Raw genomic sequence first — 14,221 nt, 5'->3', positions numbered from 1 at the left:
TGTACTTTTATCATAAAACAATGATTTCATTGTACTGAAAATAAAAGCCAGTGACTATTTACCCTATAGTTTCTATTTTAGGTTTATGTGACTTTTAAAGCTACAGGATTGAAGTTCACGGATGGCTGCTTATCTACAAAAGTAATAATAAACTTTATCTCTGTTACTGAGGAGTGGTGTGTATGTGTGTGAGTGTGTTAGTGGCCTCAGCTTTTATGTAAGAACTGTTATGATCAGTGTTATTGCCACACAAGCCCGTGGGAGGCGACATAACATTTCAAGGTGTGGCTTCTTAGGAGTCCTGCGTGAGGAGGGGTGAGAGTCGGCCAGGTTGACCCGCACACGTGACCTGGGTAGGAGGCTGACGAGAGCAGGCATGTGAGCGTGAAGAGGGGGCTGCTTCATTGGGGTGATTGTTACCATGGAAGGCACTCATACACATACTGGCCCTGTGGCTGGCTCTACCTCTCTGGAGGCGGCTAGCTGATGGAGAACAAAAAGCCCTCTTCAGACAAGCACAGCACTCAGAAACGCAAGGCTCAGAAGTGGATGACTAGTAGAGCTGCTCTAAATACTGCAGAAAACTACTATTTGAATTAGGTGTAACCAAATTTTATTATTAAAAAAAACAGGCCTGTAAAAAGTAGTAAATAATTATTTGTCTAAAACGTTCGTCTGTCTCCACAAACTCTACCTACCTATCTCACTTGTACTGTACTATCCTTTAGCAGATAAAGCTGTTGTGCTTTGTCATCTATCTTTATCACTTACGGTGTTTTATGGAAGAAAACTGATAAGAAGACTGATTGCAAATGTGTCATATCAAAGTCTGTAGAATTAAACCCAAAGGTAACCTCAGCTGGGTAACATCTCACCCCATTATATGAGATTTTACTTGCAGAAGACCTGGAATAAAACTCTAGATGAGCAATTATATCTTAAAGCCGCTGTATTTTCCTGAAGAATTGCCACAATACCCATTCAGTAATCAAGACCAAAATCGTTTTATTACTCTGTGCCTGTTCATGTGGCGCCAGCGGTGGAAAAAACGTTGTCTCAAAATATTGATTAGCGACTGAAATTGATAGCTAAAAGCCTTGGTAAATAATTAAATTTGCTTTCTTATATTATTACCAATTGAAACTCTTACCAATGAATTAAAAGTTGAAATATGAAGCTAAAAATGCAGATAAAATGTTGTTAGCTAAAAGTATAGATTAGGAGTTGAAATGGTTAGCTTAAAAATAGCTATTAAACTGTAGTTATAAGAAATTGATGATTTAAAATATGAATGACGTAAAAAAATAATTGAAAGAAAGGCTAAACGTAATACTTAATAGTAAACATCAAGTATATAGCATTTTTCTCAAAGCCCACGCTAAGGTTCCAGTATTTACAGAAGGAGATTTCAGTTCAGGATTCCTTTGGGTACCATGGATGTGCTTTTCCTTTTTCTACTTGATTCCTGTGCAATTCTGTATTTTGCTGATATTTATGATATTAATGAACTGAAATTCTTTATATTTAACTGTGATAAAATATAATTATTGCTATTTCACAGTTGCTGCTTCAACACTTTACCAGTAAAATCGAAACATCAGGTGCAGAAGATAGTTAAATGGTTTTGTTTATGGTTAAAATAGAAAATCTTGCTTAAGAGTGACTCATGTATTGCAAAACTTTAGTTTCCATCATCTAACATTGAAACAGAAACTTGGATGATCTTTATCTCCATCTGAACTGCCAGAATGGATCATGATTTGGGTCATGTTTGCTTATCAACCCCTCTACACAGGTTTGTTTATTTGCAGTCGGATGCATTTAGACTAAATTATTCACGACTACAAGACATATAATTTTCCTTGATGTTTCAGTGGCATTTACAGTAAACCAAGCAAAAAGAAAATATCTGCAGCTGTTTATAGGCCTCCCTGATGCCCACACATCGGGAGATGTGGCATCGGAGGACAGGAGGGTCCCTCTCAGTGGGCCTCAGAACCACCGCTAGCCTCTTCAGGAGCAAAGTCTGGCATGTCATTGGCACCTCAGGTAACATATGCTCCTGTGACAACTTCATTATCTCTCATTAGCTTCATCCTATAAGAACTAACTCCACAGACATGCACCAACCATGGAGGTTTATAAATCCTCATCCTCCCATGCAATAACACGTTATGTCAATGTACTTTGAGTGTATGTAAATGACACAGACAGTTATGGATGGCAGAGCGTGGTGGCACCCTCTGACCTCAGCAAATTTGTGTAATTATGTCAGCTTGTGCTACATTCTTCACAGTACACAGTGCCCATTAATGCGTTCATTAAACACAGCTTAGCTCAGCGAGTGACCAGGAAATCTTGTGGAATTAGACTCAAGCTGTGTTTCCACCGCCGCAGACACACCTGACAAACCAACGGACAGGTTTTTAGTCCCATTTGGTCGCCTGAGAGTCACAGACGAGCAGGGGGGGCTGATGAGGGATTGAGGAAAAGAGCAGCCATGTTTCTACCTCTGACATAACTGGAGTCAAACCTACTCATGGCTTCAGAAAACATTTTAACACATGAGCAATATATTCTATTATCAAATACAGGAAATTCACATTTTTTAATTAAAAAAAGGAGCCATTTTTCACCAGGATTGCAATGAAATTCTTTATGTGAATCATCTCAGTGTGCAACTCAAGAATAGTTTGTGCTTTAAGAGTTATTCTGTATGTTTACAGACTAAGAATAATTGACAATTACAGCATTTAAAAAGCTCAAGAGTCCTGCTAAACAGGCTTGAAATTATATTTTTCCTGTAAGAGAAAAATTCTTAAACCACTCCAGAGTAATGGATAAAAAGGCCTTTTATAAAAATTTCTTTATAAAATAGATTTATTCTTACTGATCACAGCAGATCGTATTATAATGTTTGATTGTGCAGGTGAGTCGTGTAAAAGGGCTGAAACAAGGTGTAAATGTCACCGTCTTTGATCCATTTTTTAAAATAACTATTACACCGTATGTTGTCTCGGTGGTTTACATCATTGCTGTAAAGCGGTCCGACGTGCAGTTCTACAGGTGATTGTGTTGTGATTTCAGTCTCTACACAGGTAAATCATCTGTTAAACGTACTCTTTGCGGTTCCTGTAATTTACACCTGTGCCCATCACCTGGTACCGCCGCTGCAGCACCGGCTGAGGCTCCACCTGAGAGCACGAGGAGGAGGTGATCAAGATCAGGCCAGCAACTATGAGGAGAAATCCTGCTGCCCAGCCGCAGTACAAAGCGTCTCCAAACTCCCACCGAGGCACCACGTCAGGCACTTTGTCATCAAAGAAATGCATCACTGCTATATGTGCCATATAGGACACTGGAATCAGACACAGAACCCCAGAAACCATCCCGAGCACCCCTCCCATGATGATTAAAATCCTCTTGGTTTGTTGACCGCTGTCCTCTTTACAGCTGTGGACCAAGTCAAGTCCAGGTATTCCCACGAGAATTCCCAGCATGCCCACAGCGAGGGCAGCACACATGAGGATGCGGGCCAGCTTGAGGTCTGTGGAAAGACCCAGCAGGCTGTCATAAGCCCTACACTCCATCCCTCCAACGTCCTGGACCACGCAGGTCTCCCACAGGCCCAGCTCGTAGCTCTCCACAGGCAGCAGCGCAGTGCTCATGGTCAGCCACTGCGGTAAGATAGTGGTGGTTAAAGCGCACAGCCATGCTCCAACGTAGACCAGCATCCCCAGCAGCTCCAAAGCGCAGGCGCACGTGTCCATGATTCTCTCCCCCTCTCTCTGGCCTCCACGCTTGACAGAGCCACAAGAGTTCTTCTTCTCCTTCTCTGGCTGCACTTCAGATGGAGAGGCCTGTCGCTGTGCAGTCGGGACAGGAACTGCTCAAAACACCTGATAATTAGAGTTGACCGCTCTAGCTCTGAGGCTTGGAGCTCGTTCTCAAACAGTTCCCACTCAGAGGAGCACACATCTTCTGCTGCTGGAGGGAGAGGGGGGCCCGCATGGCCCTCCCCTTTGTGGTCCTCCTGCTCTCGCTGCTGTGCCAATGGGCAGCAGGGGCAGAGGCAGAGATGGCCACGATTTTTACAAGACCATTCCTATATGCTCTTCCAAAACTCTATGCCATAAGGGATGTCGTTAAATGTCAACAGAATTGTGTTTATACTGAGAAAAAACAACAACAACTGCTTGAAGTTCAGTTTGCATCCTGCAATCCAACAATAACTGGGTACACGCATATGAACAAGGGGCCACACACTACAGCAAACTCAGCTTATTATTTGCAAATGCTAAACACTCTTGTCATAAACTTAGTTGCCACTAAAGCCCTTCATCTCTGTCCTCAAAGGGTTTTTCCTGTAGCCATGAGTAGCCTGGTTAGAAAAACACTTCAGTGTTAGAGTATCATAAAGGCAGTGTTGCACAACTAGGCCTTTTAGTGATTTATTACCAGTGAAAAATGTTATGTAAGGACAGTAATGCTGAGATTTGCTCATAACCATTTAAGTTAAATGTAAAAATATATGAATATTTTTGTCATATTCCTTGTGGTGGGATAGCTGCTCACAGTCAGGCTGTCTGCTGCATGTGACTAAATCTGAAACAACAGAGCAGCTTATTGTGTGCTCTCGTATGAACACTGCATGGTTGTGGGAAATGATCGTAGGAGGCAATAGATCAAAGCTGAGATGTGCGAAAATGTTTCCCGTTCATAAACTCATAGACAGCCGTACAAACCACAAACAAACACACAAACAAAAATGCACAGATAACATCCCCGGGCTGCCAAACTCCTCCTGCTCCGGAGAAGAAAACACACAGCTGACTGCTGTGATGTCCTCACAAACATTTAAGGAATACCAAACGATACCAGAAACAAGCTTAATCTCAGCTTTAAAGGGACGTCTCTGCAGCTATAGACAAGTTACTCATAATGTTCCTGGCCAAGAATGTCACACTACACATCCAACTTAATTTCTGTCTCTGAAAATATGAAAAATTAAAGTGTAGTTGCAGTTCCCCTTCTTACCCACAGAGGCCGCCAAATATCCTGCAAAAATAAATAAATTGGCATGTGGTGGGGGATATTATTCAGAGTTTAAAAGAGTATTTTTTTAATACCCTGAGAGAGAGTCTCACCTAGTGTCTGGTTTTACTGCTCCTACTAATCCTCTTTCTATCTTGTTCTTCCACAGTTTTAAACTTACCTGGATGCACAGTGTTAATTATGCTGACCACAAAATAGTTTGTAAATTTGTAAGTGAAAACACCCTCACTACTGCACAAAGAAAGACACACACTTATTGGAGGTATTTGTCCTTCTTGCTATGACGCAGCTGAGAAGATCCTGGCCTGTTTTAGTCACATTGTGTTTTATGTACCTCTGTACCATTCTACTTCTTGTGTTTTTTCATAAACAATACATATCTTATAAGTAATAATAAAAAAAACTTTATTGGCATTCATTTTATCATAGCTTATAAAAACCTTAATTGTAAATGTTTAATTTTGACTCGCTGAAAATGGGAGAAACCAGGAGGGAAGATAAGAATTGAGTATTTCAGAGGGACATCTTAGATTGACCAATTTGGAGACAAAGTTGAAGAGGCAAGCCTGAAATGATACAGTATACTATATTAGTACATACAATACTATACTAGTATAGTATGTAAAGTACAGAGGGGGTATAGTGGATATATTGGACAAGGCATGTTGAATATGGAGCTTCCAAGCAGGAGGAAAGGAGGAAGAGCTCAGAACAATCATTAATGTAATGAAGAAGGACATGTAGAGGGTTGGTGTGACAGATGAGGATGCAAAGGAGAGGGTGAGATGGAGGCAGATGATCCTCTTTGGGAACAAAAGGGAAAACCTACAAGAAGAAGATGATAGTTGCATATTTTAGGTAATTTGGATATACTTTAATCTACTTTTAGCTACTTAAGTAAAAATAATAGTAAAACAGTTGAAACGCCAGGAAGTTGGTCTGGGTGGCCGGTGTATGAGCTGTTGCAGTACCACTTAAGGCCAAGAGGTGGCGCAGCTGCACCACTAAAACAACTCCTTCAAACAGCAGCGTGATCGGGGGAGTTTCCCTAGATTTTATATTAAAATTATATCTTTTTATAACTGTCTTATATTAATAATAACTGTAAAATTACTTATTTAAATTTTATATACACAAACAGAAGCTACTCTTGAGATACTTTAATGAGTGAATCAACAGGTTTGTGTCGCAGCGTTAGCTAAATCAGCGTCAGTTAAATCACTCAGCTAAATTAACATTAAAATGAAACGTTAAGTTTATTTTATAAGGTATGTTTTCGCGGCGCGGTGAAGCTTTAATGAAAGTGTTGAGCTCTGAAGTTTCCTCATTGGACAGGGGGAGCTGGCTCCGTCGTACGTATGCAAATCCGCTCCCGAATATGGACACGGGGAATGAAATATGGCGGATAAGGCGAACATGGAGAAACGAGCACTGAGAGAGCCCCGCCGCGCTGATTTTGGAGGGTTGTAGAAAGAAGAAGAGGAAAGTGGATGTACCTCCGGTGGGACTTTTTCCAGCCTCGGTGGAAAGTTTTGTATCTGCGTTTCTTTTCTCCAGCGCGTCCAGGTCGATTGGTTGTAATGCAGTGAGGAGCGACTTTTTCAGGGGGATAAAAGCAGGGCAGGGGGCTGCAGCCCTCTCACCGTCTCGACGCTATGCCGTGGGTCAGCGGCGGAAAGCGGAGAGAGAGCTCGGAACTGCCGCTGCCCGCGGGCTGGGAGGAAGCCCGGGATTACGATGGCAGAGTGTTTTTCATCGACCACAACACCCGGCAAACTTCATGGATTGACCCCAGAGATAGGTACGCTTAAGGCCCTGGAGTAGTGTTATTACACACACTAACAAAAAGTAATCTTAATACAACGAGACTTCTTTATAAACTGACATAACTCACAGGAGAGCAGGGGCGTTTCCAGGGGGGGTTTAATGGGGTGGCACAGAGGGACCGAGAATGAGCCAGGGTTGGCTCACTGGAAAATAATTGTAGAAAAGTAATATAGAAAACATAAACGAACTACGAACCATCCTATTCCATCAAATAGAAGCTTTTATGTGCAACATGGCTCTTCACATAAGCCTGAAAATTTCATTCAAAGCTATTTGAAAAAGTTTCACCATCAACATACACTGTTCTTCTTCTTAGGTTTTTGTTTATGTTTCCTAAAGAAACCTACAACTTTGATCACAGAGAATATCATTCCCCCCACATAATACATCCTTAAATTTTCTTTCTTTTTTCTGGTTATTTTTATTTACTACATTTGGCCTTATGGTGAACCCGTCAACTTAAGATTTTGTTTTGATGCACTTGATGATAGTAAGCTGTTCTGTATGCATGTCACCAGTTTAGTTCTTAGTTCTAGACTAAGACGAAGATTATTAGCACTGTGGACACCAAAATTTCTCGTGTAGTATCTTGTTGAACTTAAGAGATGATCTTAGAGACTAAAAGGCGTATAAGTAAGGAAAAGTCAATGAAATCGCCTCTTCCCCTTCCTACTACTTTTTGGTTTTTTTGTAAATGGGGTGGCACAAAGCAAGAAGGGATTCACGGGAAATCAGAAAATATAATGTAGACAGTAAATGAAAGTAGAAAGCATTGCAGATCCCTGTGCTCTAATACAGTTTATGAGAGTGTGAAAATGGTTTGATGAATAACTGTTTTCCAAAGCGGATGTGGAATACTGTTTCTGTTATTTTCATTTAAGTTTATGGTCGACATATAGTTCAATATGATTTAAAGCAAACTCTAAATTTTTCCTACCTTTTAATAAATGTCCTAGTTTTCACATTTAATGAACCAGTTTACAAAAAATATAACTGGATAGAACTGTCTTAAAATATAGGTGAACTAAATAAGTGGGTGAGTCTATTATCATGTAGATAAACAATAGTATTTTATGCCTGTATTATATAATACTTGTAAAAATGTAATTATTTTAGTATTTGACTTGGATTTTCAGTCCTCCCTTCAGCTGGCAGTTTTTATTGGGAAACACTAAGTAAGTAATAATGTCAGTGCAGTTTCCATATAAAGACACTGAGACGATTTAAAAGTTTTATCATTAAATATACTTAAAGTACTTATCATCCAGAATCATGATTATTCATTTAATAATTTTTATAACTGTAGTATTGTACCTGGAGATTAATTTAATCACTTTATTACCGATTGATTGATTGATTTGATTGATTGATTGATTGATAGATAATACTTTATTCATCCCAAGGGAAATAGTCTGATCTCTCCTATATTATTAGCTGTATATTTTAAAATCAAATTATATTTATTGTATTTGTATAAATTGTATTTACATATAAAATAGAGTAAGAGTAGAAAGTAGAATAATATAGAAATAAAGTAGAAGTATAAATAATAAATGTACTATATTAGACTATAACATTGGCCCTGTTCATGTTCTTGTAAAATTACCCGCATATCTGGACAATGCCCCTGTTGGAGCAAGGTTGTAATTACTATCAGAGGTTGTGTTTTGGGGATAAGTAAAGTTTAAGTTTGGGACAAGCGGTCACAAAGCACTATACGCGAGGCTAAAATAAACATGAACATTAGGTGCCAAAGAAAAATATAAGACGCAGTAAAATAAACAGGTAGTTTTAAAATAAGTAAATAATAATTAAAATAAGTAAATAACAATTCAATAAAAGAGTCTTCAACAGAAGACCAGTTTTTGACTGCTTTTTAAAAGAATCCACAGGGGCAGCTCCTTTATTGTGAGGTTGTGGTGAATCATGTGGCCACAGTCAATGATCGTCTGAGGTTTGGGAACAGCTGTGGGCATCCACAGCTCCTACAGAAGCTCCCTTACAAACATGATCATGGTCTAATGATCCCCGCATGTCGGTTTAAACATGAAATTTGACAGTTTGGACATAAAATTAGACAGCAGCTCAGCCTTTCTATTGTTGCAGAGGAGTTGTTTTTGTCCAAGTTAACCCTGTCAGCATGGTCACCTGAGCTTTTTTTTATCTGTCCCTTCTTCACTTAGAAGAAAACCTGTTGAGTGTGTGTGTGTTCGCATGTGTGTCAAACCTCAGTCATCCAGACTCATCAGTAAGCCCTGCAGATTTATGACTTCCAGTGACCTGAAACATTCCTGGCTCACACACCTAATACAGAGCGCCATTGTTATCCAGCTCCCCTTTCCTTTCCACACAAAGACACCTCCTAAAGACCAGTCAGAGAGTGAAGAGCTGCTCTCAAGTTTGTCATGTCCAGCCTTCAAAAGATGACAATTTTAGTGTGTGATTTCCATTGCATGGAGATTTCAGCATGGAGACTAGTAGTCGGACATGTGCTTTAAACTCCAACTCCCAGAAATCTTTGTGAAAGTATGTGAGGAATGCTCGCTGGGCCACTGAGAAAGCTGCAAGGATGTGCTTTTGCAGGGACTGGGATTTCACCAGCCCAAAAGCAAGCTCAATCAGGCATTCAAAGCAGACTTTGTTGTGAGATTACTGGGAATTACAGCAAGTATTTTAGCTCTGATGTATTATGAGGGGAAAAGGCTGAAATTCACAAAAACAGAGCTCAAAGTATGGGGAGTACTAGTGTACATTTTACTCCAGCAGTGGGCTTCTAGTAGCTGCGTGTAATCTAGATAAGAAAAACCTGATTTCCTCGTGAGTTGATTAACCATTGTTGTTTGCAGCTGATAGCAGTTTCACATACTTTTATAGTCGTCAGCATTTGAGGGAGGGCCTTCTTTAGTAAGACTAAAGAATGTTTTCTGCATTTGTTCTGGTGCTACTCTGTGATTTATAGGCTTTCTCATTGGAGGAATGTCTTCTGTCACCACCTGATACTGACTTTCCAATAAATCACATCGCAGCACAAACCTTGTGCTAATGAGCAGCAGATACAAAAAGGTGTCAGCTGTTCTGTCAGGGTTTAAAAAAAGCAGATAAATGAGGCTGTTTGCATGCACGTATGTCAGGAGCAGAGAGATGAATGCAGAGATGATAAGAGGTTCGTAATTTCTCCTGTCAAGTCTCGGTTTGACAGCTGCTCTGCTGAATTGAAATCAAAGGATGAACGTCAGTCATTGGGCGTTGAACCCCTGAGAATCAGCTGATCTGCTCTGTCCAATGACTTTTTTTGTAAAGCTTTGCAAAAGTTTACTTTCTTACTGTTCATATTTTTGGAGTTACAGGATCTGAAAATACACTGGGCTGGGTTGAAATTTGGTGCTTTTTAGTTTGCGTGATTTTTTTTCCTGCATTTTTCCTCCTAACTTTGTAAATACAAGAGACAACTTTTTAACTTTTCAATACATTTTTATGACTAAAAAGAATGCTACTTTTAAAGAAAAAAATCACCTAAATTAACCCGCCTTTATCTATTTGAGGTCCTGTGATTCTGAATATATTCATAGTCTAAAGGTAAAACCTATGTCTTCATGTCTTGAAAATACAAAATTATTACCCCTGCGCCCCCTCTACACACACACACACACACACACACACACACACACACACACACACACACACACACACACACACACAAAAGAAAAAAAAATCTGCTGATTCTGAAGGGGTCAGGAGGGAACTTCTTACAGCAGGGTACTTTTGTGACTCATTTGTTTTTATAGGACTTCATCATGAGATCTGGGTTTTACCTGAGGCTGCTAAATGGAAAAAATATCAGCCAGACACTTAAAAGACAAAGAATGTTATGAGATTCTTTGGAGGTGTTGTGGAATTATAAAAATGCAATAAATGTAGTCAGGTGAAGACTGTTTGTGTTTGTGTGTTTAACCCTTAATCCACCAAAATAATGGCCAGAAACTCAAACTGTCTCTGTTAATTGAGCTGTTTTCATCACTTGGAACATTAATTATCTACCTCAGGCGTTCTCCAGCAGTAAATCTTTCTACTCTGCTAGGTGCTTACATCAGAGTGCGAGTGTGTGTATTAATGATAAAAAGCACTTAGAGTGAATAAACTAAAGTGCTGTATGTATGATTGGGTATGGTATTGGTAGCTTGTATTGTAAAAGCATTTTGGGTGCGTAGTAAGAGTAGAAAAGCGTTATTTACATACCAGTCGGGGGAGCGGGGTGGAGGTGGAATGCTCTATATTTTGGGAATAATATGATCTGTTTTACAGAAAACACTGGCCTCAGATTTGCAGTTTAACTCCTGGCTCTCAAGAAACAAAAAGTACAGTACAGCAGCTTGTGTGATCTAGTATGTTGCTCACCAGGTCTGCCTGATGTGCCTTGAGTCTGCTGACTCGCAGAGAGGAGCGTCAGTAGTGGATTATCACTGCTAATCGCTAAAACAGAGGCACCATTGAAGCTGGAACATAATTGTCAGTGATGATCACGATGAGCTGTAATGGGGCGGCGTATCAGCCAGAGGTCAAGTTTGTTCCTGCGGGTATGCGCGATGTCGACAGCCGAAGATGGAGACGTTTTGGTTAGATGACGGTGTGTAGTGACTCATTAGACGGACTTGCCAATGCAGTGCACAGATACCTGAGAAATTGAGAGTAATTGCGCACGTTTGGTAGGCGTGTGGTATAAAAATGGCTGTGTTGCCTGACTTTACAGAAGTGCGTGCGTTTTCTTGTTGGCCATTCCATAAACAAAAATGTATTTGAAGCTTGAATAAATTAAACCCATTTACAGAAAACTTAAAAATCACCATCCAAGAATTTTTTTCCCCTTGATGGAAGGCCAAAACCTCAGTGGTTTTTAATATGAAGGAAAATCCCTGAAGAAAAAATGCTTCATGTGATGATGATTTTGGTATGAAGACGATGCAGCTGGGTGGGCTGAAGATTTTCAGACTTTTGAAGTGGTATAAGATGACTGATGACTGATAATTAACTGACATTTCTTGTAGGTCAGCGTAAATATCAACAGAAAAGTTCGAGGTTCCCTAAAACCATGCTGGTGTGCATGCAGGAAAACCCTGATAAATGCAGATTAATCATAAGGATCCAGGAAAAACCCTGACTTTGCAAGCAGCTGAGACCCCGTCCGAACTGATTGCCTTAATTTCTGATGATGCTATTTTTTTTATTTTTTTTTGGCTGACGGTGGATACCTCAAGCTGCTCTCAGCCAGCTCCTGCAGATAAGCTGAGCAGCTCTGAGGGGCTTTTTTGTTGCTGTGGAATGAGCGTTATGTTAGGCATGCCCACACTAATGCCCGGGGACTCTGCTCGCTCACGGCCCCAGACAAAGCAGCAGAACAGAGGCAGTTCCCACGTGTCTACCTCCTCCTCTCATCCTGGGCCCTGTAGGCCTCCTTTATTAGCTCTGTTATGCAATGGCCATGGCTGGCCTGCCGCTCAGCAAAGGGAGGCCTTTATGCTTGGTCACAAAGCACATCAAATTCAATTATTCTGGAAAGGGTGAGCTGTGTTGGCAGCACCGAAGGGTTATTCACATGCGCTGAACCCCGCTGTTATTTTGCTTCCCCCAGTGTTTTCATTATGATGGCTCTTTTTTGTCTTTCGGTTGCGGGAGGTTGCGAACATGTCATTGCTTGATCTGGTGTCATTTTGCCCGTGTTCTTTTTCATGAGCAGACAATATGTTTGTCTTCAGCTTTCACATCACTCCTTCTGGAAGCACAAACACTTTGTCCTTCAGCAGTTAGTGCTGCAGGCAACTTTGACGTCCAGGTTTCCCAGCTGACTGTCCTGTGGGTTTTTGTTTTTTTGGGGGGGGATGATTTATTGCTACAAAAACAACAACAAAAACAAAAACACTCACTCGTAGCTTAAAGCCTGCTTTATGTTTTTCCTCAATATGCTTTTCTCTGGCAGCTTCAGCCATCAGTCAGATGTGTAGGTTGCCAGTGTTTTATGCGTATATTGTGAAGAATGCTACCTAAACAGGACATGCCAGACTCAGTGGACCAGCCTTCAGCTCTGGGTGACCATTGTTTTTTTTTTTCTTCCTCTTCCACGCATCTGCACAATTCTTATTCAAAAGTGAAGAAAAATGCTGTTGACAACCTGGACTCTACTGTTTGTTTTCTGTGCTTTTACAACTACAAAAACTACAGTTTCTCTGTTATTATATTTTAACGGATCTTCATGTGCTTCTGGTTGATTTGAGTTATTTTGAAACTATTTATAAAGCTTTCAAAAACATTAATATTAACAATTAAACATAAGACCCAGGAAACCCCAGCAGAACAGGTAATTCATTTCGAAGCAGCGTCTTTTTGTTTTGTTTTGTTTTTTTAAAGAATATAAAGCATGTCTATCTGCTTGTTAAGCCTGACATAATTAGCTATTTCCGGGCATAAATGCTCCTTCAGTTCCCAAAAGCAAACAAACACTCAGGCACCTTTGACAGTTAAAAAACAATCCACATTTTTTCAGCTCCAATAAAATGATCAGTATGGCTGTTCTCCCAGCTGTTACAATAAAATTTAACATCCAGGCATGAAGGAAAGAGAGCTTACAAGACATCTGAAAATCATATATCATGTTCCTGTGCAGCACTGCTGCAACTCTGGACGTAAGCAAAGACTGAAAACTGACTCCAGCAAAGGTTGAAGGGTTAGTGAAGTTGAGCTAGCTGACATTATGATGTTCTACCTGGTGGCTACCTACAAAGCTATCAGTAGGCATATAGTAGTGTAGGCGAAACAGCATCCTGTCTAACAGGATGTTAGTCATTCTTATGACGGTGCATGGTTTGGATTACGCACTATGAAAAAGGCCTGATCCTAAGCCGTGGTGTTCCTAGCTGTAGTAAAAGCCTTATTTTAAAGAGAACTTGTAACAAAATGCTTGAGAGGCTGAGAATGATGACTGAACTGTTTTGGGGAAACAAGAAGCAAAGCACTAGAGCAGGTTAAAAAGACGAGAGCCTCATGAAGGCAGCGCTTAGACCCAGAAACAGGGTTATGACATCATCACTATTTTTTCTTAAAAAGATTTATATAAAGCAGTGGTTCCCATTTCAGGACCTGAAAGACTCCACTGATCAGGCTGTTTGACAACCACTAAATTACAGTCGCTGATGTCATTTCTAAAACCCAAGCAGTGGAAATGCACATAAATCATCTAAAATCAGTCTGATGTTAAATGACACAATAGTTACCATTGGCAGTGGTCAATAATAATGTGCAACATTAATTTTATGCTTTATAAGATTTCAGAAGTATTGTAATAAAGAGT

The 14,221-nt window shown here is 40.2% G+C and overlaps 2 protein-coding genes across 3 annotated transcripts in view; one reads left to right on the top strand and one right to left on the bottom strand.

The window, feature by feature from the left end:
* Positions 1 to 3,110: 3,110 nt before the first annotated feature.
* LOC134621025 (putative claudin-24) lies at positions 3,111 to 3,770 on the bottom strand. Its single transcript, XM_063467423.1, has one exon. The coding sequence runs from the start codon at positions 3,768 to 3,770 to the stop codon at positions 3,111 to 3,113; it is 660 nt and encodes a 219-aa protein (XP_063323493.1).
* A 2,660-nt stretch (positions 3,771 to 6,430) lies between these two features.
* Positions 6,431 to 14,221, top strand: part of wwc3 (WWC family member 3) — a 49,638-nt gene continuing 41,847 nt past the window's right edge. For both annotated transcript variants that reach the window (XM_063467497.1, XM_063467496.1), the window contains exon 1: positions 6,431 to 6,856. In XM_063467497.1, coding sequence (XP_063323567.1) covers positions 6,711 to 6,856 — 146 coding nt within the window. In that variant the 5' untranslated portion in view covers positions 6,431 to 6,710. The remainder of the gene's footprint in view (positions 6,857 to 14,221) is intronic.

The sequence above is a fragment of the Pelmatolapia mariae genome, linkage group LG23, assembly GCF_036321145.2.
Source record: "Pelmatolapia mariae isolate MD_Pm_ZW linkage group LG23, Pm_UMD_F_2, whole genome shotgun sequence".
NCBI classification, from domain to species: Eukaryota; Metazoa; Chordata; class Actinopteri; order Cichliformes; family Cichlidae; genus Pelmatolapia; species Pelmatolapia mariae.
This window is presented reverse-complemented; position numbering and strand designations above follow the sequence as displayed.